The 26,810-nt window shown below is 47.2% G+C and overlaps 1 protein-coding gene across 1 annotated transcript in view; it reads left to right on the top strand.

The window, feature by feature from the left end:
- MAP3K9 (mitogen-activated protein kinase kinase kinase 9) overlaps window positions 1–23,964 on the top strand; it is a 78,848-nt gene extending 54,884 nt beyond the window's left edge. The window contains exons 5-12 of the mRNA XM_019632750.1: window positions 255–430; window positions 5,048–5,288; window positions 6,878–7,000; window positions 8,315–8,468; window positions 10,718–10,786; window positions 12,189–12,301; window positions 13,722–14,525; window positions 15,871–23,964. Of these exons, the coding sequence (XP_019488295.1) occupies window positions 255–430; window positions 5,048–5,288; window positions 6,878–7,000; window positions 8,315–8,468; window positions 10,718–10,786; window positions 12,189–12,301; window positions 13,722–14,525; window positions 15,871–16,355 (2,165 nt within the window). The 3' untranslated portion in view covers window positions 16,356–23,964. The remainder of the gene's footprint in view (window positions 1–254; window positions 431–5,047; window positions 5,289–6,877; window positions 7,001–8,314; window positions 8,469–10,717; window positions 10,787–12,188; window positions 12,302–13,721; window positions 14,526–15,870) is intronic.
- Window positions 23,965–26,810: the final 2,846 nt, after the last annotated feature.

The following is a 26,810-nucleotide window of genomic DNA, read 5'->3' as shown; positions in this document are numbered from 1 at the left end:
ACTAAATCAACAGTCAGAATCAGATGGGTGCACAATTGCTGCATTTTGTTTCCAAATTCACTCCTTACGATTGTGATGTTGGGCAGCTTGCTTTACTTCTTACTCCCTAACTGTGGTTTCCTAGATCCCCATCTCTTGTTTCTGGAAGGAGAAATGAGAGGTGGTTTTCTGGCAAATGAGGTCAGGTGATATCCTACATCTTACGTTTTCCTCTGTCCGTTTATGCTTTTTGTCTACTCTCATGTTCCATGAAGATTGCTGGAATCCCGACCCCCATTCACGACCATCCTTCACAAATATCCTGGACCAGCTAACTACCATAGAGGAGTCTGGTTTCTTTGAAATGCCCAAGGACTCCTTCCACTGCCTGCAGGATGACTGGAAACATGAGATTCAGGAGATGTTTGACCAACTCAGGGCCAAAGAAAAGGTAAGACAGAAAAGAAAAAGGCTTGAAGTTTTTGAATCAGTGGACCTTCTCTACTGGGGCCTCTGGACAGATTCTGACAAGACTACCTTCTGGCTGGGTTTGTGATAACAGGGCAGGTCTTTCCTTCTGGCTTTACATGGAGAGAATTCTCCAGGCCTCAGGTGTGACCTGAAACGGTATAGACTTTTTCTTTTTTGGGGGGATATGGCAGGATTAAGCAGGGGGAGTCATGAGTCCAGAGCTCCCCTTGAGTGTATCTACGTCATTGTCCAAATCAGAGGAAGAGCACCGTTGGGCAAGTACCAGTGGGGTGTCTCACCCTGCCCGCTGAAAATGTGACAGGGCTCTAGAAAGGTTTCTTGGTTTTGTAATGGAATTCCAAAGGGGATAACTTGATACAGGGATACTTCAACATTGAGAACAGTTATCAGAACATCTTGCCAGTGTCTTGGTATCACAATCAGAAGCAGCATATGGACTAAAAATACCATGGGTCTGAAATTGTTTGGCATTTTTTATGTTTTTATGAAAAGGGCTGAAAGCCCAAACCAACTGGGGGTTGGGTTGGGTGGGTTCAGAGACTCTTAGTCTACTAGAGATCCACCTTTTTGTTTTGGTGGCCATGCCCTAAGTGGCCCCTCCTTATGCCCTGGGTGTCCAGCTAGCAGTCAGTGTCCACACCGGCAAAGCTAATCAAATCAGTGGTAGGGACAGGACAAATCTAAGGGCTACAGCTAGGGCAGGAGGGATGTCCATATATAGACTTGGTTAATTTCTTTTTCCCTTCTCACTCCCTGCCATGGGAATTTGGGAAGCAATATGATAATCATAGTAGCTAAAATTGTATATGTCTTTCACTTGAACGTTCTGATGAGACTTTTTTGTCCTTTTTATCCAGGAGTCTTATGGCCCCTGCCACCAACATGTAGGGTAGGTGTTAACCATCTCTTTCTTCTCAGAGCTGAGGGTCAGTGACTTGTCTAGTCAGTGGGAAGCAGAATCTTGAACCTGGATCTTCTGATTCCAGAACCATTTTCTTTCCTATATCATTATCGTTTCCCTAAACAAATGTCTTCAAAATCACTCCTGGAGCTTATTTGAAGAGATTAAACTTTTTATGCAACATAGCAATTCTAAACCTGGTACTTTTTGGCAAGTCAACAAGCATTGTACAGGAAAATGGAGTGAGCCTATGACGAATCTTTAGGGACCAGGGAGGGAAGGGGGTGAACCTGCACCAACCATTGAGCAGAATGATTAAAAGAGACTTCCTGTTATTGCTAATGCTATTCCAGCTAGAAGAACCCCAGGGTTGCTGGCCTTTTTTTATATTGCTGAATCACTGACTTGGTTATTTCTTTTAATTGATGATACTATAAGGGTACCAGCCAGTAAGAAAAATGAAAGTTGGATTTTGTCAGTAAGCAGTTACTAGGAAAAGTCAAGCCCATTCTCACAATAGCTACCATTTATAGAGCATGTACTATGTGCCATGCTCTGTTATAAGTCATTTATATGAATTCTTACGTAAGATAATTATCTTACGTAATATAACTCTGTGATGTTGGTGCTTTTGATGCTATATCACATGTGATGCCCATATTAAGTTGCCCAAGGCCACAATTCAGGCAGTTTGTTCCAGAGTCCTTGCTCTTAACCACCATGCTGTAATGCTTCTCCATTATAAGGCTCGTAGTTGGGCAAGTGAGGATAAGATGAACTTTCTCTCTGGAGAGATTCCTTTTAAATCATTGTATGTGGAAGATGTGATCTGCATACTATGAAGTTGATCCTCCAATAGGTGTTTCACAAGAAGAGGATTTACCATATTTGAGGGCCTTCCAGGTGTACGGTGCCAAAGGTGAGCACTCCAGAAATGTCATGGTTTTCCATATGATTCAGCTCGTTCTTTGGGATGGCTCAACCTACTGCTTCTAGGTATTGTGACAATGGGTTGGTCTCTGGATTGAGATTTGCGTTTCCTTAAAGGAAGGAGCTTAGACCCAAACCATCCCTTCGACAAGGGCATGCAGGAGAGAGGATTCAGGAAGACTGAAATGAACTTGAAATTTTCAGTTTTCCCATTTAGCAGCAAAAGCAATCAATCAGGAATAACTTTTCTGAATCTTCCTTATGTTTTTGTTCTCCCGAAGGTGAAAACAAAGCAGAGGGACAGGGAAGCCAAAGATTTGGAGGGTGTACAAGTAATCTGTTTGGGACTTATTTCATCAAAGAAGAAACTCAAACGTTTGAGTTCATCTCACAGATACTTATGATGAATCTATTGGGTTGTCAGAAAAGTCATGACACATTTTTTTTAAAAGATTTTATTGGGGAATTGGGGGGAGGGGAACAGTGCTGGAGAATTGGGGAAGGGGGCCAGCCAAGTTGTTCTTCAGTCATTGTTGTGGAGGGCGCCATTCACCATCTGGCTTCCCGACGGCAGCTTGTGGCCTCTAAGCTCAAGGTGCTGTGTTCAATCTTAGTTGCACGTGGGCGTAGCCACCATCATCTGCGGGCGTGAAACCAGCAGCCTTGTTATTAAGAATGCATGCTCTATCCACCAAGCTATCTGGGCGACAGCTCAGCTCAAGGTGCCAAGTTAGTCTTAGTTGCGGGTGGGCATAGAATTCAGTCTTAGTTGCGGGTGGGCATAGAATTCAGTCTTAGTTGCGAGTGGGCATAGAATTCAGTCTTAGTTGTGGGTGGGCATAGCCCACCATCGAACAGGCAATCTTATTGTTACAACAGCTGAGCCATCCTGCCACCTGTTGGCAGCTGAGCGACAGCTGAGCTCAGGGAGCAGTGTCATTGGCCCATGTGGGAATCCAACCGGTGGCCCTGTTGCTCAGAGCTTGCACTCTTAAGCCAACTCTTAACCAACTGAGCCAGTCGGCCGGCCCCATGAAGCATTTTTGCAATGAAAAACAGAAAAAATACATCATGACTTTTCCAACAATACAATATGTTCCCATAAAAAAGGGTTATGTTTATAAAATTGTTTTTGTTTCCTTCTTCTTTCTCATTCATTCATTCATTCATTGACTCAACAGTTATTCAACAACTACTGAGCATCTACCACGTACCAGACAATTTTCAAGGTGTAACCCTTTTCTTGATTTTTCTCCTTTCTATCACTTTTATGGTTGTTTTGATATTCTCTTGGGAAGGGAGGACAACTCGAATGAAAAGCAACTAATATCAGAACACACACACACACACACACACACACATATATATATATATATATATATATTTTTTTTTTTTTTTAGCTGAGCCATCCTGCCACCTGTTGGCAGCTCAGCGGCAGCTCAGCTCAGACCGGGATTCGAACCGCTCTTGCTCAGAGCTCGCACTCTTGAGCGAGCTCTTAACCAACTGAGCCATTCGGCTGGCCCATTAATATCAGAATATTTTATTCCCATCTTGTCTCTGTTCTCTCTTCTGCTCTCTACATGCTGCTCAGCTTCTCCACTATGTGTTCACATACTTTTTTTTTTTTTTATAGCTCTAGGTTCCCTTTCTATAGCATTTTGTTTTAGTCCAGAATGACTTCTTCTGGTGGAACATTTCATTGCAAATTTTAAGTTTCAACCACAGAAATGTTGCTCTGGATTCTTTATTGAAGAAGCTTCCTACTTGTTAGACATGGTTCTCTCAGGTTACTGACATGAAAGCTTCTTAAGTTTTCCGCTACCCTTACTCCACTTCAATCCTAGGCCCAGGGTAACCAGTGTTAGCAGTTTAGAGTCCAGATTTAAAAATTATATACACATGTTTTGTTCTTTCCTGTTTTGTCTCCTATTTCCAGATTCTATATCTCTGCTCTTCCCAGGGACTCCATACTGTTGTCATATATAATAAGCTCATGCAGAAGGAAAAAGGGGAGGCAGGGAACAGGCTCTGCCCACATAATGTGGCAGTGGTTCTAGAGCAAGTGTCTGGCAAAGACTTCAGGAAATGTTCTCTTTGCTTTGCTGCCATGAATCCTTCCAGAGCAAATGGTTTTGCTTTAAAATAAGATGAGTGTTCAGACCACATGCCTCAGTGGATTCACTCATCAAGCAAACATGCCCTACATACCTTTTGAACAGCCACCCCAGAAATATTTTTATTTGAATGTTAGGTGATACAGGAGGGTAATTCATTTACAGTGGGCACATTTTAAGCTAGGCCACATTAAGTTGGCTCTGGTTTTTAAAAAATATTTTATATGATGGAAAAAATTAAAATACAACCAAGTCTGTAAAATTTAAATACATACGTACATATATTTTCTATCCAAACCCTCATTTTTTTCCTCAGTCACAGGCAATTTTAATCAATAATCAAGGAGCAACTGGGAACTATAAGCCCCTGTCTCCAGGGCTTGGCCTGTGGCTACTCTAGCTGTATCCTTAGTGTGGCTGTTCTGGGATTTCCTTTCCCCACCATTCAGGTGATCAGGTAGTCATTCACTAGCTATTGAGCTCCATCTCCACCAGGACTTGAACTAGGGGGCATTATAGGAGCACTTTCCAGGTCGCTGTGAGCACCAGCACCCCGGGGCTCTCGGCGGGCCTCACCCCTCTGTGCTGAGCGCCCCACTCTTCTCTGATGGCTCTACCTGCCCCGCAGGAGCTCCGCACCTGGGAGGAGGAGCTGACGCGGGCTGCGCTCCAGCAGAAGAACCAGGAGGAGCTGCTGCGGCGCCGGGAGCAGGAGCTGGCCGAGCGCGAGATCGACATCCTGGAACGGGAACTCAATATCATCATCCACCAGCTGTGCCAGGAGAAGCCTCGGGTGAAGAAACGCAAGGGCAAGTTCAGGAAGAGCCGGCTGAAGCTCAAGGATGGGAACCGCATCAGCCTCCCTTCCGGTCAGTGGCCAGGGCCCTGCTGGGACGTAGGAGCAGGGCAAGGGGCTGGTGTGGCTGGGTGTTAGTGGGAGCCAGGGACCGAGCTTGGAAACACGAGCTGGTTTGGAATGGGCTGTTCTATTCGGTGGAAAGGCTGGTCTGCTGAAAAGCTTCCCTGCTCCAGGGGAATTTTTGAGTGTGACTCAACACAGATGATGAGATGAAGACAAAGGTGATGGACCTTACAGGAAAGCACAGTCCAGGCTGCTCCAAGCATGGTTGCTCACACGGGCACGTCTCACTTTGGGCAAACCTGGAGAAGGAAACGTGCAATTGGGGGGGAAAATTCCAGGGAGTGTATGTGTGAGACAAGTGAACTCTTGTCTCTGCGAAATAACTCATCTCAAGGTTTCTTTAAATAATTAGTTCTCTGCGTGCAGTTGAGATTAGGATTAATGTATAAGAATTTGATTTACACATACCCTTTCAGAAACACATTGGCTGACTATAAATACACTTGTAGAATCTACAGCCTTGGGAAAATTCAAAGAAATGTGAAACTATGAATTAGAATCTCGTGGGCTGTAATCTATCCATGGAGGGAGGTGTGTGCTCAAGTGTGTGTTTATGTAGAGAAAAAGAGTTTACTGAATCGGGAGTCCATAAGACCTCCAGGAAGCAAGCTTATTAGAAGTGTAAGGAACCAAGGAAACATGACACATTAGGAGCAGAAGTGGATGGTTTTAAGCACTAGGATGGTGGCTTACGTACATACAAGGGAATTAATTTAGTCAGTGAACGTGTTCATGGGACGTGTTTACTGGTTTCCCTGTTACACGTGTTTTTTCTTTTTAGGCAACACAGGGTCTTTAAGTACCTCTTGAGCATCTAGCATGTGCCAGCATACAGCTGCATGCTGGGGAAGCAGATAGCAAAGCGATAGTTCCCCCCCTTCAGGGAGATCACAGTCTAGCAGGGAGCTAGGTGTCAATGTTCAGATGTGATTATTATACCCCTTTGATAGACGAGGAGATTGAAACTCAGAAATTCAGAGCTGTAAGTTTTACATTCCTTGTGCTATGCCGTCACTGCCTTTGGACTATGTCAGAATTTGGACCTTTGGTCCCAGGTCCTTCACTTCCCAGGGCTCCCACCAAGGACTAGTTCCTGTTGCCCTCCTCTGCCTGCACGTAATGATAACCATTAGTCTGCGTGCTTTGGTCCCTGAGAAGAGGGGGCGTGTACTTAGATTACATGAAATGGAGAATTTTTAGTTGGATTTCCTAGAATAATTAGCTCTCCTGATCTAAAAAAAGACAATTCTAAATATGTAATTGCTGCACCTGTATACATGACACAGACAGCTTTATGAAAACTGTCTAATGGCATTCACTCGGATAAGGAATTTTCCTTCTCCTCCTGGGTTCATCTTGCCATCCTGTCATCTGTTGGGAGAGCAAGATGATTCTAAAACAGAATATTTCCCAGGTGAACAAGGAGCTTCTCAGGAAATGGGGGCCTGTCCCTCAAGCCTGCCAGGAAATGTCAACTTTCTCATAGGAATTTGATTATGGGAAAATTCTAATGTGTTTGTCTTTCCCCCCAAGCAGATTTCCAGCACAAGTTCACAGTACAGGCCTCCCCCACCATGGACAAAAGGAAGAGTCTCATCAGCAGCCGCTCTAGCCCTCCTGCAAGCCCTACCATCATTCCTCGCCTTCGAGCCATCCAGTGTGAGACTGTTTCCCAAATTAGTTGGGGCCAGAACACACCAAGGGCACCTGTCCCCTACTCAGCCCAACCACCGACTGGTCCTGGCTTGCTCCATCCATAACTTCTGCCACCTCTCCTCAACAATGTGTATATACATGCACATATGTACGCAAACCATAGCCCTCCCCCTTGTCTCCCTCCATTAGCTTTACTGCTCCCTCCTCTACCTTCTGCTCTTAGTCAGATACCAGCAAAAGGGTTTGTGGGTAATGTGGGTACGAAGCAATTTGGAAACAGGTGTGTGATGTAGATACAGGTTGGTACCATGGTCTGGGAACCTTGTGTGCTCTGCCATATTTGGGACATCACTATTTTTCTTTTATTTATGCTTCCCAGGGAAGGGTGGCTTCAAAGTGTAGGTCCTGGGGAAACTTGCCAAATACTTTATGATACGCCAGATCTGGACCAATTTTATTTTTATGGCAGTGTTTATTAAAAAGAATTTACACATACACACATGTACACATGCGCATGCATGTGAGTGTGTGTATATGAATGAATTAGTTTCCCTAATTTAAAGATAGATTTCATAAAAAAAACCCTGAATTTCTGGCTTTCCTTGAAATCAAATCATTGGATTCCCTTTTGCGTGTGGCCACAGTTGGCTAGAACTCACGGCACCTTCCACATACCTGTATTTTGCCTCAGTCCTCTCACTTCACTCATTTGTGGTATAAGCCAAGTCTCTGAAGCATTTGGGCTTCAGCCTTTGCTCTTGGGTACCAATTTCAGAGGACTGTTCCTCCTCTCTTATCTATTATATTTCTCTAGGCTTATTCCTTCCCTGTCCTCCAACTTCCTTCTCCATAGCCTAGAAATCCTAATTTTCATCCTTTTTGGCACTTTCTTACCAAATTTCAATACTGCCACATCTTCTTCACCCCTTATCTTTTTTCTCTTCCACCTACTTCCTCACCCACCGCACCCCACCCCCAATCCAACTCCACCCAACAAAACAAGTTTCTTAAGTCAGACCTGTTCGGAACTCTGAGGTCTGGCTGGCCTGAGCCCCAGCTTTACATTGGACTTATGAGAAGATAGGAACTGTTTCTAAGCTTGGTACTTGGAGAGTGCTATATGATTGGTAGCTGAGGGTTCCATTATTTTTCTTGGGCACAGAGTTTTTGAAGAATTCTAACTCCTTCCCAGGAGCTGTATGTGTGTGTGTGTGTGTGTGTGTGTGTGTGTGTGTGTGTCTGCTTGGGTAGAGGCTAGTTATGGGGGGGGCCCTGTCCTTCTGTTTTCAGATCCCATCCAACCTTTGTTGTTCACAGTGACACCAGGCGAAAGCAGCAAAACCTGGGGCCGGAGCTCAGTCATCCCAAAGGAGGAAGGGGAGGAGGAGGAGAAGAGGGCTCCCAAGAAGAAGGGACGGACGTGGGGGCCAGGTACACTTGGTCAGAAAGAGCTTGCCTCAGGAGACGAAGGGTAAGAGCCAGATGATGGGAAATTCTTTCTCATTTAAAAATGGGTACACCCTTTTACAACTGTGATGTGAAATAACGTTGTGTGTTTTGCTTCTTTTTGAGAAATTATAAGCTTCTTGATCTTTAAAGCAGAGTTTTCCAATCTCCTTTTTCCCTGGAATCTCCTAGGACAGCAGTCGGCATACTTTTTCCATTAAGGGCCAGATGATAAATATTTTAGGCTTTTTGGGCCATGTGGTGTCTCTTGTAGCCACTTAACGGCACTGTGGTAGTGCAGACACAGCCACAGACCGTGGACAAGATGTAAATGAATGAGCAAGGCCGTGTTCCAGTAAAATTTTTTATACAAACAGGCAACGGGCAGGATATAGCCCACAAGTTATAGTTTACTGACCCCTGGAGGTGTCCTACTCAGAGTAGCAAGTACTCCAAGCATTAAGCTAATGTAAAGTTCTGCCTGACGGTTCTACTTATACCTGGCTCTTTCCCTTAAATCACCCCCTCAGAGGAGAGAGAAGGAAGAGTGGATTATGAGACGGTCTTGATGAGGCTCATCCCAAAGCAGGGGCCCACAGAATAATCTAGCTCTGGTAGAGCAGTTGGACATAACTCAGGGGCCACTAGAACTTCTCTTGGGCCCCACCCCATAGCCACAGTGATGTGTACGAGCGCCCCCTCTGTTCTCGCTGTGACCTTGTGGCCTAGGAGACAAATTGTACCCAGTTCCCGTCCTTCTGAGGCTAGTCACTAGTAGTGTAGTAGTAAAGAGCTTGCACGCTGACCCCAGCCTGCCTGGGTACAAATCCTGGCTCCACCATACCCGCCGAGGGACCTTATCTTTTCTCATCTATACAACGGATTATATCTGTACCCATCTCATGGAGTTGATGGAGGATTAAATAAATTCATCTTGGTGAAGTGCAGAGAACATTAGCTGGCTCATAGTAAGCATGTGTAAATGTTTTCTATGATTCTTCCATGCTTCCCATGCATTTCTCTTTCATACCTGACAAACAAACGTAGTGGGTTATACGTCTTATTCTTGGTGTTAGAATCTTGAACCATGTTTCTTGACCTTTCCTAAGTATAAGCATCAACCCCCTTTACCTTTTTAAGTGGCTTTCTGAAGAGCTTCTAAGGTTAAATATTAGGCTTATAGGTTCCCTGAACCTGTAATTAGCCCTGGTATTCCTCCGAACACTAAGATTCCATGTCTAAAATCTGTTTCTCTATGTCATACCTTGGAATAGAAAATTTAGATATGAGGGCAAACTACCTAAACTATGTAAGAATTCAGTGATGGAGCCCTCTGGGATGACAGATTGCTCTGCTGTACTAAGTTCTACAGCAGCAAGAATTCCTCAGCTTGTCCTTTGAGCCCTGGCCTAGAGCAGGGTTGAGCTGGGGCTGAGAAGAAACTCACCCTGAATCCCCTGATATTTCTGACATTAGTGTGATTTCAGGTAGGATTTCCCAGGGTAGCTATGGATCCCATTAGTTTCTATGGTTCTGCTTCATTGAAAGATTAGATAGATAGATAGATAGATAGATAGATAGATAGATAGATATAGATATAGATATAGATATAGATATAGATATTTTTTTTTTGTCTTGCCAGTAAAGTACCTTTATTTTGCATTACCAAATATTGACTTTGGGATTTTCTTCCTCCTTATATAGATTTTTCCCTCAAAACTTTTCAGTGAGTTCAAAATATGTGACTTCATTTTTCATGATTCTCAATTCCTATTGAAGACATAAACCATATTCTACCCAGTTTCAAGTAAATACTTCTTTAACGTCAAATATTTTTGAGACCCCCCTGTATGACAGTGTTTCTAAATTTAGTTCCTGTTGACTGAAGAAAATATGTAATGGCAAAAAGCTATATTGAATTTCGTAATGTTAAGTGAATTTGCATCTCCATACTTTAAAAAAAATAGTACACATCTGTAGGAAACATATGCACTTATCTGTAGTCAGCTTGAGTATCTGGGTTCACAGGCCCCCTGCAATTATGCTGTGGCTACACAGGAACCTTTGTCACACAGATTTGGGAAGTCCTGGCCTGTAACAACTCAAGCAGGGCCATCTTGTTAATATTCTTTAATGGTGTGGGCTTTACTGACTGGACAAGGGGAGGGTGGCTGGCAATATAGCTAGAATCCAGCCTTGAGGGTTCTCATGTGGGAGAGGCTAAGCTGGATGTACCCGCTGCTGCCCACTACTGATTGTCTTTGTTCATTGAAGATCCCCTCAGAGACGTGAGAAAGCTAATGGTTTAAGTACCCCATCAGAATCTCCACATTTCCACTTGGGGTGAGTCTACTCTTCACCCTTGCAAATGTATTGGTAATAATAACCCTTCCATTTCCTTGTTCTCCCAGCATACCCCATAGAATCAAGCCGCATTATTACCAGGCTGTGCTGACTTTTTTTTTTTTAAGCAGTACCATTGTGCACCTTGGGAAAATTCCTGTGTTGGGCTGACTCTTGCTTGTTCTTCATTTCCCTGAGAACACTTCTTTGACCTGTTGGGGTTCCCCTGGCACCCTTAGTTTTAGGCAGACAGTACTTGGCTATTTATCCTTTGGTCTGTAGTCCTGGCTTTGACTTTGCTAATCTGGATTCCCCTGGACCCAGAGCTGGAGGCGGTGTTACCAGATTATCAGTTAGAAGTCCCAGGCTAGCGGTTAGCAGCATGCTTATTTCTGGCTGTGTGTTTTCATTGACACCGCTGTTGGCTAGAATGTACTTTAATTCATTGGTGTTTGTGATAGCACTTGAAACAGAAATTGAAGTCAGGGAAAAAAGGTGGTCCTTCATGATGGGCTGGCAAGAGTGGGTGTTAGTTGAACGGTTTTTTCTACCCCTAAAATGAGAGCCACTCTGGTTACAATCCTCATGTCTCTAAGGCAACCATAGCACAGGTTTCTTAGTCCTCCCAGTGTTTCTGGGTCCCTGATTCCCCCAGCCTTTAAGGGGATTGGGAGGGGTTCCCAGTCTGTATCCTGGAGTTACTGGCTTGCCATTGTGAGCTGATCACAGGGATTTGAAAGTGAGTTCCTGTCCTTTTCCTCTCTAGTCCCAGACAAACCGAGGGCGCAAGTACAGCACTGTGTACTACCCACATAGGTCTGTCCCAAAGTGCACTGTGTTGATGCAGCTTTGTTGGCTGATTTTTGTTTTTTGAAAACTGGATGGCTTTGAAAGTTGCGTAAGCATGCCATAAGCTTGGAAGGAGAACTTGAGAAATGGTGTGAGTGGAGTGGCCTGGCCCATCTCTGCTAGCTCATTGCTCAGAGCTTGCCTGGCATTGTAGGTCTTGGCATTGCAGTATTTCTGATGTCACCACTGCGTTGTATTCAGTGTCTATGGATTGATGGCCTCTCCCTTAAGATGGGCTCAGCAAGACCCCAGCCAGTGCTGGGCAGTCCTTAGTCTGTTTGTTCTCTTTCCAGCCTGCTCCTCAGATCTTCCCATAACCCATAGCAGCATGTGAAGGGGATGGGTCACGCCACTGCTTTTCTTTCCCTAGAGCATGTGCACTTTTGTTAATGAAGCAGGTGGGCTCAGTTAGGTTTGTTGCCTGTACCCCAAGGCTTTTGGGCTTCGATGTAATTAAGCAGACAGGGAAAGACATTTCCACAGGCCCATGCAGCTGAAGGTGGAGGAAGAGAAGTAACCAGCTCTAATAGTTTCCTCATTTCCCCTTATTTAGCCTCAAGTCCCTGGTAGATGGATACAAACAATGGTCGTCCAGTGCCCCCAACCTGGGGAAGGGCCCGAGGAGTAGCCCAGCCCTGCCAGGGTTCACCAGCCTTATGGAGATGGGTAAGCACTGCCCTGTCTTGATTCTTTCCATGTTCCCTCAGATAATTCTTGGCCAAGCTTTTGGGACTATATAGGACCCTTAGTATTACTTCATGGGAGTCATTTCCTCTTACTCAACCGCTGGTCCCCCACCCTTCTCCCTCTGAGCCTGCCCTACTCCCATTTCATTGAATCTTCCCAAACCACCACTGCTGCCCTGGAGCCTGCCTGCCCTTGGCCTTCTATTCCAAAGAGCTAGTTATAGCCTCCTTAGGGCACTGCTGAAGGGTGAGGCCTTGAATCAGCCATTTCCATTTTCTGGGTCTGTTTCCTGGTATTTTAATGTTGGGAGTCCATAAGAGATGGTGGTAGAAGATGCCATAGTCTTCCTCTTAAGGAAGCTTTACAGTGTCTCCCATCATTGCTAAATGGATAAGGTCTTCTTCAGGCTCTCTCTCAGATAGTCCTCTTATGCCTGTAGATTTCCAAGGTCATAGTAGGTCAGTCTATAGAGTAGATTGGCCTTTACCCATGTAGGGGACTCTAATCCTTTCCAGGAGACTATTCTTAAGACAAGTCTCTAGGATATCATTCTAGAAATCCAAGGTCTCTTCCAATTTTAAGGTGCAAAAAAATTGGGATATTTCTGTTTTGTCCAATGTTCTAGGAAACTCACACTGCGCCTCTTGTGTTGAGGGTTCCTGTGAAAGAAATGGCAAATTAGCAGACCCCTTCCTGCAAATAGGGAAACGGGTTCTGGAATGGAGAGTGATTTTCCCACGTTGGTCACAGTTGAGTGTGGAGGGATAAAGCCCTATTGGTTCAGTGCTCAGTCCCTTGTTCTCAGGAGGCCTGGAGTTGGAGAGAAGGACCAGAATCTTATTCTTTTTTCATTTTTATTTATTTTTATTTTTTAAAGATTTTATTGGGTAATTGAGGGAGGGGAACAGCGTTGGGGAATTGGGGAAGGAACAGACGAGTTGCTGTCCTTTTGTTCTTCAGTCTAGTTGTGGAGGATGTTGCTTCACTGGCCCATATTGGTATTATCATTGCGTTCTTCCCGGGTAAAGCAGATCAGTCTCTGGCCCCTGGATGGCTGCTCACGGCGGCTCTTGGCAGCTCACGCCGGATGCTGGCCACTCATGCTGGCTGCCAGCCACTCACGGTAGCTTTACAGCAGCCCACTACAGCTCCACTGCAGCCTGCGCCATCACCGGCGACTCATGGCAGCCCAGCTCCAGGTCCAGCTGTTGTTCACTATCTTAGCTGTAGAGGGCGCAGCATCACTGGCCCATGTGGGATCCAAACCAGGGCCCTACTGCTCAGAGCTAGCGTCCCAAGCCAACTCCTAACCAACGCGCCACTCGGCTGGCCACAGAATCTTATTTTTGTTGCTTCATTTCCATTTCCCCTTTCCCGTCTACTCTTCTTATCTTCACAGAGGATGAGGACAGTGAAGGCCCAAGGAGTGGGGAGAGTCATCTACAGCATTCACCCAACCAGTCCTACCTCTGTATCCCATTCCCTCGTGGAGAGGATGGGGATGGCCCCTCCAGTGACGGAGTCCACGAGGAGCCCACCCCAGTTAACTCAGCTACCAGTACCCCTCAACTGACTCCAACCAATAGCCTCAAGCGGGGTGGCACCCACCACCGTCGCTGTGAGGTGGCTCTGCTTGGCTGTGGGGCTGTTCTCGCAGCCACAGGCCTGGGGTTCGACCTGCTGGAAGCTGGCAAGTGCCAGCTGCTTCCCCCGGAGGAGCCTGAGCCACCAGCCCGGGAGGAGAAGAAGAGGCGTGAGGGTCTGTTTCAGAGGGCCAGTCGTCCTCGCCGGAGCACCAGCCCCCCATCCCGGAAGCTCTTCAAGAAGGAAGAGCCCATGCTGTTGCTAGGAGACCCCTCTGCCTCTCTAACACTGCTCTCTCTCTCTTCCATCTCCGAGTGCAACTCCACCCGCTCCCTGCTGCGATCTGACAGTGATGAGATTGTGGTGTATGAGATGCCTGTCAGCCCAGTTGAGGCCCCGCCCCTGACCCCCTGCACCCACAACCCCTTGGTCAATGTCCGAGTGGAGCGCTTCAAACGAGACCCTAACCAATCCCTGACTCCCACCCACGTCACCCTTACGGCCCCCACCCATCCCACTGGTCACCGGCGGACTCCTTCTGATGGGGCCCTCAAGCCAACGGCTCTCCTAGCCAGCAGGAGCCCCTCCAGCAATGGGTTGAGCCCCAGCCCTGGAGCAGGTGAGTCTTGCCCTCCTCCTCCTCTCTCTTTCCTGCCTTTGTGCCTCCCCCAGGAGTGGAAATCTTAGGGTGAACTCCATTCCTTCTCTGACTTAGCCAATCAAGACATGCTCATCTGGGGTGGAGGAGGTGGCCAACTTCTCTCTGTCCTGTGCCTCAGGGGGTCTTGCCTGAGGAGCAAAAGAAGGCAGTCAGGCTCTGGAAACGATCAGACCCGGGACCCCTGTAGATGTGCAGGCCCTGGGTCTTGGCGTGCACAGTGCAGTGCTTTCAGGCGGCAGGGAGGGCAGGAGCCTAGCGCTGCTTGTTCCCTGCAGAGGAGAGCGAAATTACCGAAAGGGGTCCTGCCCTGCATGTAGGACGGGTATTTTTGCCACGTAGCTGGGCTCTTGCATCTCATTATAGCATTAGGACAGGCACACTCATAAGGCAAGCTTCCACCTGTGCCTCACACCCTGCGCTACTCATCCGTTACTCATGCCTGACTCTCCGGATGTGGAGATGTGTCCAGGTAAATTGCGGTGACTGCGCCATTCACCTGCCTTCTCCACCTGACACCTGGGCATGCACGTACCCAGCCTGGGCCTCTCCCACCACTGTCTCTTGCTCCCTAGAAGACTTGGGTCTGACTTGGAAACCACCTCTAATCCAGTAGGAGAAGGGATGGCAATCCCCTTTCAACGAGATTCGAGTGTGAATGACAGTTGTATTTGACCATTCAGCTACCCCTCCCCTCTTCACATGTTTTTGTTAAACTCAAATATGTGACCTCTTTGGAGATAGAGACCCTTATATTACTCATCTTTTTTAGATTTCTGGTATCTAGCTTTGTTCCCATCACACGTTTATTGAACGGATGAGCTGTGAATGAACAGACGTTTCCTTGAGTCAGGGGTCAGCAAACATTTTTGGTAAAGGGCCAGACAGTAAATATTTTAAGCTCTGTGGGTCATATAGTTTCCATTGTAACTACTCAACTCTGCTGCTGTAGTGGGAGAGCAGGAATGGGTGTGGCTGTGTTCCAATAAAACTTTATTTACAAACACAGGTGGCTAGCCTATGGGTTGTAGTTTGCTGGCATCTGCCTTAAGTCATTTTATTACAGATGTGACCCCCATATGTCTCATTATCAGATACAGTGACCATAGCCTTCTAGTTCACTGTTATATTTCCAGTGCCTCCCAGCACACTGCCTGGTGCATAGTAGGTGCGCATTAATTATTTGTTATTCGTGTTATCATCCTAAGTGAGTAGGGCTGTGGCAAGCTAGGGAGGGAGCAGCATATTTCTGGCCCAGAAACAAAGTGCCATCATCTGATGCCTCTCCCTTTGTCTTTTTTACCAGGAATGTTGAAAACCCCTAGCCCCAGCCGAGACCCAGGTGAATTCCCCCGTCTCCCTGATCCCAATGTGGTCTTTCCCCCAACCCCAAGGCGCTGGAACACACAGCAGGACTCTACCTTGGAAAGACCCAAGACCCTGGAGTTTCTGCCTCGGCCACGTCCTTCTGCCAACCGGCAGCGGTTGGACCCTTGGTGGTTTGTGTCCCCCAGCCATGCCCGTAGCGCCTCCCCAGCCAACAGCTCCAGCACGGAGACGCCCAGCAACCTGGACTCCTGCTTTGCTAGCAGCAGCAGCACTGTGGAGGAGCGGCCTGGCCTTCCAGCCCTGCTGCCGTTCCAGTCGGGGCCACTGCCCCCCAGCGAGCGGACGCTTCTGGATCTGGATGCGGAGGGCCAGAGTCAGGACAGCACTGTGCCACTGTGCAGAGCTGAACTGAACACACACAGGCCTGCCCCTTACGAGATCCAGCAAGAATTCTGGTCTTAGCCTGTAAAGGGTCGGGGTGGGCAAGGGGGAAGCAGGAGGATATGGGGGGGAGCTGGCTGGCACAGCCCTTTCTCAGAGTTGGACCCCCTGAGATCCAGTCCTACTTCTTGCACTGATAATGCACTTTGAAGATGGAAGGGATGGAAGCAGGGCCACTTCAGAGGGTCTCTTGCCCTGCAGGGCCTTTCTACCCATGTCCACTGGAGGGGCTGTGGCTCTCAGCTCTGGCTGTTCAGGGGAGGGAGGGTGCATGCATGTCCCCCACTCTCCACAGTCTTTCTCGCCTTTGGGGTGACCCTGCAGCGTCACTCAGCCAAATCTGTCTGCTGCTCGCTCCCCTCAGCCCCCTGGGTATGGCCAGAGTCTGTCCTGGGGTCCCCCTGTTAGCCCCGATTTCAGCCTTCCCAAACACCAGTATTGGATGTCCTGTGATTGATTTTGCTCCTCTTCCATGTTCGTCCCCAACCCCTCTTGAATCCAAATCTTGTTTAGTGTGAGAGAAGAGCTTTTCTGTGTCCTGAGCCCTTTCATGTTAGCTGGATGACTGAAGGCAAGGCGCCCCGGTGAGGGGCATGGGAGTTGATAGACTTGGCACTACCTACCTGCACTTCCAGGCACCCTACTTATTTATTTGAGCCTACCAGTGGTAGGGGGAAGGGAGTTGGGAAAAATACAGTGAGTTGCCATCAAGAGGGGAACAGAGTCTGTCTGTCCTTATTCCTTTCTGAAAAAGTCAGAAGGGAAGAAACCAGCACCTGTTGACGGCGCCCGTCTCCTGCCTGGGGTCCGGACATGGTCAGACCAGATTCTGATAAAAATATATGCTCATCCCACGAATAGTTTCTTGGGATGCCAGAGACGACGTTTCTGTGTTTGTCCCTTTTGTTGTCTGATCTCTATGTGTTTTCCCCTTCCCTTCCCCTTCCCTGCAGTCCCTGGAATTAGTGGACTTTGGGTTATGCATTTGGTTGGTAGATAGCTCTGCACTGCACCAGAATAGCCTATGGGGCTGGGTTGAGGGGTCCTGGACGCTGGGAGTTGGAACTGTGGGTGTTCCTTCACAGCCAGACCATCCATTCTGTGATGCCCTTGAAGTAACATGGAGCCATTAGTAGTACCTTCCTAAATGGATGTGGTGAGGCGATGATGCTTGTAAGATGCTTTAGTGAGCCACCGATGTACAGTAACCTTCAAGCACTGGAGACTGACCAAGGGCTCTTGTCTCTGTGCACAGATAGCCCCTAATGCTGGGCTCGGGACCACACTACGTAGAAAAACAACAGTGGCCAAATCTGACTTTTCTGGAATTTGTTTCCCTAAGTAGAATGTTGAGCTTCTTCTGGAGCTTTCTCATGTATATCTTCATTATTCCCCTTACTCTGAGGCCTCCTGTGTCAAGTGTAAACAGTTGTCTTTGTGTGGGAGTCGACACTTGCTTGGGAGTCGAGTTCTTAGGTCTTGCCCCTCTCCCCTCAAGACTCTAAATGTTGCTCCACTGTCTTTTATCATGGAATGTTTCTCTGGAGGTGTTGGAGGCCAACCTGCAGATGCCTTGCATATGCTGCCTGAATGCCAGAATAGGGACAGTGGTGAAGTAGGTACAAGTAACGGATTTGGTCACTGCTCTCACTCTGGAACTATGATAGATATCCTGCCCTGGGAATGACAAAAGGGATGACCTTGGTTTCAGATCGTTCCTTGTTTTGTGAGCCCACTGGCACTTTGGTGCAAGGGCCCCACCTGGTCTCGGGTGGGGAGATGATGTTTGCCCCCCATCTATTCTTCAGCTAGGAGGGAAAAAAATGTGAATCCTGTCAGCAGTTCCAGCAAACCAAGTGACTGCTCTTCATTCGTGGTGGGGAGAGGGTCACAGATGGTCTGTTCTGTGCCCTCCCCCTGGACTCTCCGTAGCCCCAGCCCCTAAGCCACTAACACATCTATAAACCTTTGACCCCACCAAGTGGCTCTCTGGTGGGCTTAATATGAAGTCTACGGCCTAATATAAACCATGCTGACTCTGGACAGTGCTCTGTGGTAGGAGGCAAGGATGTTTCCTTTGCTCATTTTCTACTTTTTGTCATTTTGTTAGGTTGCAGCCATCTCTCGGAAGTGGTAGTGTAGCTGAGGTAGCGTAAACTGAATGACGGCCACTTGCCATTGAGTGAGAGGTTGAACCCAGTTCTTACTCCTCTATCCAGGGGTAAGACAAGGGAAACCTGGGTCCCTGCTAAGGGGAGAATTATACCTGCAAGAGGCAGAAGCTGGATTATTCTAAAAATGCTTCTGTAAGTTTCCATGAAGAAGAGGGAACTCTCAACTCCTCCAAACCCAGCCTGATGGGCCACTCCTTGCCACACTCTTTCTCTGTAGGGAAGGTTGGATGGGCTATGGATGCCGTATAGTAACAGATTTGAGTTGCTTTCTGTCCACTCAGGTTCCCTTGCCTCGGGACTTGGTCACGGTCAGGAGCAGGCCTTGAAGCTGGGGACGAAGCCTCGGCAGCAGCAGTAGCGCCCTTCCTCTTCCCTTCCCTTCTCTTCCTTCAGAGACTCTTTTCTTTGCCCTTGGCAGGTGCTCACTATGTGGAAGAGGCTGATGAGATCCTTCAGCTCCTTCCACTGCTTGTAATCAGGATTAGCCTCCGTTTCTCGCCTTGGGCATTCAGGCCACTGCCAGGGGCTGAGGAGAGGTCCCAGTGATCCTCATGTATTATTTCTAAGAGCTTTGGTGGATGCTCTTAACTTCCCATCCTTTAGTATCCTGCAGGTCTTGTAGTGATGATGATGATGATGATGATGATGAAGAATCTTACATTTGCATGACTCAGAGTAATGCTTACCTTTCCTCATGACCTTTACAAAATTACATCATTTTCCTTCTATATTCGATATCCTTGCTGATAGAGATGGGGAAATGCTTAAAGACGAAGATTCCAGTGAAGAGAGATTAAAAAGCTGCTTGGATTGATTGCTGAGCTGGCCACCAGGCTCTGAGATCTGAACAAGTTGGCTCTGTTCCCCATTCTGCTGTCTGACCTTGGGCTCGTCCCTTCGCCCCTCTCAGATTTCCTTCCTGTAAAAGCTGCCATCACCTGCTTCCCTCACAAGGGCACCGAGAGTAAGTATCAGCAGGTCAGTGAAGCACGTGGCTCCCTGTGGGCCGTGACTAGGACGAACTGCTGAAGTTGACAGTGGTTCTCACCACCTTTACTTCAAGGAGACTCACCTACTATTTCTTCCTTTGGCTTCTGGAAGAGGAGTGATTGGGAGTTGGCCTTGCATGACTAATAGGGGCCATGGTCAGGCACATGCTCTTCTGCATTTATGTAGCACCTGATGTTTACAAGCATCCTTCCTAATTCCCTCACGTTGGCAGGCTGATCATCCCCACCATTAGTGTCTTACAGAGGAGGAAGTGGGAGATGGGGAGGTGGGAAGCAGCACCAGAGACAATTTGGGGTCTCTGATATGTTGGAGTCATTCCCAGAGTCTTATTTGTCTGGGGACTGGAATCAGGCCAATTCCTAGAAGAAATCTTTGGGAAAGGGTCTGCTGACCCTTGGGACATGTGGCATGGTGTGGGCTTCCTCACAAAGCTCTTTTCCCTCGGACCACGATTGCTCAGGGACACGACACACCCCAAGGGCAGCTAGGCCTGATTCTTGCTCCACAGTCCCCACATTGGGGAGCCCTCCTACCTCCCTCCACTACGAGGAGGGAGACACCCCCTGAGCAGTCCTAACTCTTCAAGCTTGCTTTTAACCAAGCACAGAGCAGCAGATACTGAAGACTGGATGACTGTGAATGGTACACTTCAGAGCTGAAATGGCCGTCCAGAAGGCCCTCCCGAATACAGAACCTGACATTTTCTTCATGTGTTTAATTAAGCCTGTGCCTTTGACTTGGGCATGTGAGGCCCTGTCAGACAGGTCAGGAACACTCCATTGCCTCTCGAAGGGTTGCCGTGTCTGTAGTGCTGTAGTGCCAGGCTTTTCCTGAGGGCCCTGCCAGAGACTGCAGACTGGGTGAGGTGAGAGGAGCCCTCACGCGGTGCATTGTGGCCGTAAGCGAACTTGGTGGCCGGAGCAGCAGGAATCTGGTGATCTGAGCAGCATCTCTTCCCCAACATGAACTGTGGATAATGCTGCCTTTCCCACCTGAAGCACGAAGCCCTTCTGACTTTGAAATGTAAGGTCCGGAGCCCCAGGTCCAGCACTGATAATCCTCACCTGGCTAGATTGTTCCCCTTTGTGGAGAAAAGTGGAACAGAGAGGAAGGGTTGTAGGTCAGAAACACTTGGGAAAAGGTCAGTTTCCCATGGTTCGAACTTCTAGACCACTGGCCGCTCTCTCCTTGGCTTCAGGCCTGAGAACGATTTCGTGTCAAGCCGCAGTTACTGTTGGGAACATATTCTCAGATGTGCCTCTCTTCTTTCAGGCAAATCATTTTCTTAGATCAGGAATTCAAATTAATGAAAATCCACATCAAAAAGGAAAACCCACTGCTGCTTCTGGGGAGTCCTCAGTCCTTGGCTTTTTCCTGGCCTTGCTACCTGGGCGCTTGCCACCTCAGGCACTAGTGTTGGAAGGCAGGAGGCAGAAACTGGAATCCTGGCTGATTAAGGCTAATTAACAGGGCTTAGGTGCCTAATTAGGCTGACCCAGCCCTGGGTTCCTGGGTGGCTGTGCAGGCCAGGTGAAGGCGAGCCTCTCATCTCAGGCTGTTGACTGAATATTTTCCATTAGTCTTGATGAGATACTGACAGGCCCCACCCCCTCCATTGTTCATTACCAGCCTGGAAGCACACCCACCTCCCCCTCCCTGGCTTCTCAGGGAGTCCTGGCATTTTGTTCTTCCAAAGGTTGGGCTCCCTCCTTAATCTGGAGCCAGTAGGACTGGTCCTTCCTGATTCTTACTGTCTGGTTCCCTGCATCCCCTGCCAGTAGCCTTGCTGTGGGTCTTGCACGCACAACGGCAGCTAGAAATAGAAAATGAATCGAGAAGGGCCCAGTTGGTTACCAGAGCCGGGAGCTTTTCCACACCTCTCTTTGTTTCTCTTGGAAACAGACGGCCTTTCTCCTCACCCACCTTCCCTCCTCACTGGCCTGACCCACCCTCCCTGCCAGCACCCACAACCTACTTTTACTAGACTGATTGGCAGGCGTGGACCTGACAACTAGGTAGGTGTCTCTGGATGGAACGCTGGAACAGAACTCCTGAGGTTCAGAGATGGGCCTTTCCTGCTGGGACACGTGGGGTGGACATCCAGGAATTCTGAACCCAGAGGTCAGATTGGTTTTATGAAGAGTCCGGGGGAGTAATGGCCCCTTGGAATACGGTGTGTCTTGCTCTGCACTTACTGAGGTGCAAGACCAAGTTTCAAAAGCACTAAGTTGTCCACATTCCTAAAATCCTTCATACCCAGACAACTGTATTGACAGATCCTGGCATTATTTAAAATTTTGATATTGTGTTCAACATGGATTTTTTTCATTAATTTTAATTTAAAATACTGCATTGAAATATGATTGATCTTGATAACTGAGTCTTTTTGGTGCCCCCTTAAAATTTCCATCCATGGTGAGCACTTCAGTCACCTCCCCCTCCTCCTCCCCCTGGCCCTGGCCCTGCCCCTGGCGCTGGCACTGCCTGCTCCTCTCTGGATCTGTGGTGGTGCTTGGGCAGGATTGTGAAGGAGGTTTTAGGTTGGTTTGTTTCTAGTTGCCCTTGCCCTCAAGTCCTGAGTGAGGTGGTATCTCTGGGAGTGTTTGTATTTACATAGGAAAGAACAGTGAAGCATCAAGGACAGTTTTCATCTTTGGACCTGTAATTGGGGGTGACTTTTTCTTGATATCCTCTAGCTTTCTTTCCGCCTCTCTGAAAGCTTAAGGCCACTTAGAGGTATGTACATGTTTTAAAGGAAAGGTAAGCGATTCCATTAGAGAGGAGCCTTTCTTAAGCCTCTTTGGGACATCTTTGAACTTCTGGAGACGTGAACAAATCCTACTCATTCTCTCTCCCAGATTTCAGAAAGTCCTCAAGTGGGTGGAGGTGTTTTCGCTTCCTTGCACGTCTGTAAGTTCCTTAGCGCTGTGCCTGGCCTCTAGTGGGCCTTCATAATGTCAGACATCACATCACGGCCCCCAGTATCCGTTTTGCTGCCATTATTATTCTCTCACCTTTATTTCACTCGTCATTTATCTCTACCTCCAGTCCCAGAAGCCATGCTGGCTGTGGCTCTTTTCTTCATCACTGTCAGAGTGAGGCACGGGTTTATCCCGGCCTAGGCATGGGGAATAACAGGAAATTATGAGAAACCATTACATGTCCTTTATTTGGGAGGTGCTGTCATGTATATATAACTCACAGCCATTTGGGGAGAGGAGGTATGACCCCCATCTGAGGAGGTGGAAACTGAGGCTCAGATCATTATGCAATATGCCCAAGGTCACACAGCAGCTAGGAAGGAACATTGCTGATTTGTTTGGCTCCAAAGTTGTCTCTCATTTTCCTCTGAGCCCACGTTAGGCCACTGTTTAGAAGCCCTGGGATAAAATCAGTCTAGCTTAGGTCCACCTAGACTTTCTGATGGCTCTTTGTCCCAGGAGGAGTGTGTCCCATGGCTACCCCATCATCTGCTTTTGTGACTGGACTCACCCAGCGGGACTTGCAACCTCCCAGCACTCAGCCGCCTTCCTCTCCACTGGCTGCTTTCTCCACTGTTTCCTCTCCACGATTTTTTCAGGGATTTGCTCCACATAGGTTGAACGTGTCGATTCTGTAGCTCTTCTCCTGGGACCACTCAAGGCCTGTGGGCCTCTCTCCTCTGTTTCTAGCCCCCAGTTGCCCCATTACTGTTCTTTGCCGCAGCTTCAACCCATGTCCCTCCCAGTCTTTTGAGTTTCAAAGCCTTATTATAGCTCCTTGTATGGAACTTGAAGCCAGGCTTTTGCCTTTTTGTTGTATCGAGGAGTTACATGCCCTTGGTACTCTGTTGTAGCAACGAAGGGAGGTGATGACTTTGTCAAATATTTCTTCTAGTATTCCTCATCACCCATCACACACACACACACATACACACACACACATTCCCATGCTCATATACAGATTTAGTCTAAGACTGCGTCTTCTAGTGGATTAAGTAAAGGAGTTGGAGATGGGTTTTATCTATTGTAGTTCGCACAAAAGCTTTCTTTGGGATTTCTCCCTGTTCGAGCCTTTGAGTCTAGGTAACGTGAAAGTACACGTGTTCGTTTTTCTCCTCTGTAATTAGCTACTCGTTTTCATCCCTAGGCCTTCCCTGCTCCAGTGTCCTATCCATGTGTCCTGACCCTGTGTCCTTGAATTCCCATTTTGCTTTGGGATTTAAGTTATTGTAATATGTCAACAATATTTAAAAATAGAAAAGTCCTGAAGAAAAATTTTCAGGTTCTTTTCTTTGGCTTCTTTTATTTTATTTTATTTTCAAGGTACTGTACATTGTTGACTAGGGATGCCAAGCAGGCTTGGTTCAATGGCTAAACCTCTTATCGTATTACAGTGTAATGCTGATCTCAGCCTGGTCTCACCACCAGAGCACACAGACTTGAATAAAACTGTTATAACAACGACTTCTGGTTTACCATGGTGCTTTGTAAATTTGTCCTCTTGCCCTCTTTTTAATTTAACAAGATGTCCAAGTAACTGGCTGTTTCTGGGGAATTTTCAAATGTAGGAAACAAAATAAGAGAGAGACAGATGTGGTGCAGGAAAGAAGAGGTGGGTGAGGAGCCTCCCTGAAGGCCCTACGACCCCCAGCTGGACCACAGTGGCCTTTCTGAAGCGTGACGCCGAACAGCACCTGCCCGGATGGTTCCGTCTCTTCCCACAGCTGACTTTGGCACAGATCATGAGTCTTGGCTTTCAGACCCCTAGCAAGTGTGTGCTCTCTCTTGCTCCCTGTCATTGTCTACCCTGACATCGCTGGTGAAGTTGTGAGTGGGGTTAAGAGGATAAACACAAATGGAGTGGTACAATTGTGGATAAGATTTGCTGGTTGTGAGTCATGGGTTCCTTGTGGTCTTGATACAAATGGCATTTGTCAGCTGTGTGACCTTAGGCAAGACACTTAACCTCTCTGGGTGACTTCTGTAGCAAGCTCATCAAAAAGCAGCGGGTTTTGTGCTCTCACTTTGAAGATTATGTATTATTGGGTGGGGATGGGTCTGAAAGCAGACAGGAAAAATATTGTTTGGGGCCGTTCTCTGCCTCTTGAGTCCCCTATTTCATCATGAGCTGAATGTGGAGAAATGGCTTCTGAACTTCTGTATGGATTCCCTCGTGGCTGACTGCCATGACCTTTCCCCTCACACGTACTTCTTAGCCTTTTTCTCTGCAACCTCGGGAGGGGTAACAGTGAGCTGGGGTCCATGCTGGATGCTGAAATTGTGAGGAGAAAGATGATGACCTTTTGCTGAACTTCAAGATAGGTTTGACCAGGGCCCACATAACCTTTGTAAAGCAAATTGGGTAAAGATGAAAAATTGACTAAACTCCTTGCTGGAGACGACGTCATGAAATGCAGCATGTGCTGTATACATGTATATAAGTGTTTCCATGTTTCTGGAAAGCAGTTTGACCATGTGGCATTGATTTATAACATAGGCCCAGAAATTCCATTTAGTAATAAAAACTAGCTGCAGTGTGCCAAGCATTGCACTAAGACTTGACATTATCTCATTTACAACATCTCAACATCCTGAAGAGTAGATCCCACTATCTCCATTTTATTTTGAGGGAACTGAGGATAAGAGTCAAGTACATGCCCAAGGCCACACGACTTATCAAATAGTGGGGCTGGGATTTGTCTGATTCTAGCATATGCACTTGTATCCTAAGAATGAGTCGGATGCAGACAAAGATTCATTTACAGGCCATCCCAACATTATTTCCAGGCAGGTTCAAGTAACTATAAATGACCCAAACAAGATTTTTCTTTTTCTTTTGGTCTCCTTCTACCCTCCACCCTCTTCCTCACTCAACATAGAATCTGAGAAAGTGAGAGCATGAAGGCTCTCTACAAATTAGAAACTGCAGTCTAAATGCCTGGCAACAGGGGGTTGCTCACACGTTTTGCTTCTTTGCAAGGCATTTGTTGAGTATCTTCTATGTGCCAGGCTGGACATTGGAGATTCACAGCTTGTTCAGATTGAGCCCAGTTCTCAGAGATCCTATGGTCTTGTGGGAGAGATTGAATATGTATACAGCAACCCGTTTAATAATATGGAGTGCTGTGACGGTGCTAGAGGAGCATCATGGGTTGGTGTTAGCCTGAGGTGGGGATTCACAGACTTCATGGATGCTATGACACCTCAGTTGAATCCTAAGGGATTGAGGGGCACAAAGGCACAAGACATGAGATGGCTCCCCGTCATAGCAAGCAGCACATTTCTGTCTCATCCCTTTTTCAAAGTGACTCCTTATGAGACCTCATGCTAGGTTCCTATCTCTGGATTTATGATTCAACCATATGTGATGTTATGGAGCCATTACAATTAGATTGTTCAAGAATTATACAGGAATTATAAAGGAAATAGGGAAATGTTTATAAGTTAAAAGGCAGGATACAAAAAAACTTCAAAAACAATTTTATCCTAATTATATCCAGAAAATATATTTCCTTACAATCTTTTTAAAAAAAAATACTTGACAAGCATGAGGAAAAGATGGAAAGTTAGTACTTGTTGTCTTTATGGAGAGGCATTATGGATAATCTAAAAATGTTCTTAACTTTTGGGGGTTTTAAGACTTTTTTTTAGAATGGATATGTTAGTTTCACATTTAGCAAAGCAATGGTGAATACAGCAGTTTGGGGGTTAATTTCCATGATGCCAGGTCTCTCTGTAGATGTCCCAGAAACCCAGGCCACTTGCTTTGAGGATGCCCCCTGCCTTGAGCAATATAGCAAGGTGAGTCCAGAAGCCCTGCTCTTGGAAGGTAGAACAGGCCAGGGCCAGGGCCAGCTTCCAGTTCTAATGGAATCTTCCCCTCATCCCTTCTCTCTTCCCCCCAACTGACAGATGGTGCTGGACGGGTGAGTCACATGCAGAATGCAAGCAGAAAGTAGTGAGGACACATAAACAGAAGAAGCTCTGAAAGGAGGTGGCATGGAGGTCTCCTAGAGGGCACAGCTGGTTAGGAATGTCAGGTCCTGGACAGGCAGGTAGCGCACTCTTACGTTTGCAACACATGCACACACTCCTCCGAGCTGGGCTGGTCCTAGGTACACCACACCCTGTTTACGTGACTATGGAATGTGCTTCATTAAGGCTGGGATTTATGTGCTAATCCTCTGAGCCCTCTGGTCCCCACCCAATCTAGTCCGACCAGCTCAAGCTGAGAACGTGTTTTGGCATAGGAGAGTGGGGTGGCAGTGAAGGGTGGGCACCTGCTGCTCTGCCCTGCCCCTCCTCTCAGA

The sequence above is a fragment of the Hipposideros armiger genome, unplaced genomic scaffold (genome assembly GCF_001890085.2).
Source record: "Hipposideros armiger isolate ML-2016 unplaced genomic scaffold, ASM189008v1 scaffold_1169, whole genome shotgun sequence".
Lineage (NCBI taxonomy): Eukaryota > Metazoa > Chordata > Mammalia > Chiroptera > Hipposideridae > Hipposideros > Hipposideros armiger.
The sequence above is the reverse complement of the archived record's forward strand: the minus strand, read 5'-3'. Positions and strand labels throughout refer to the sequence as shown.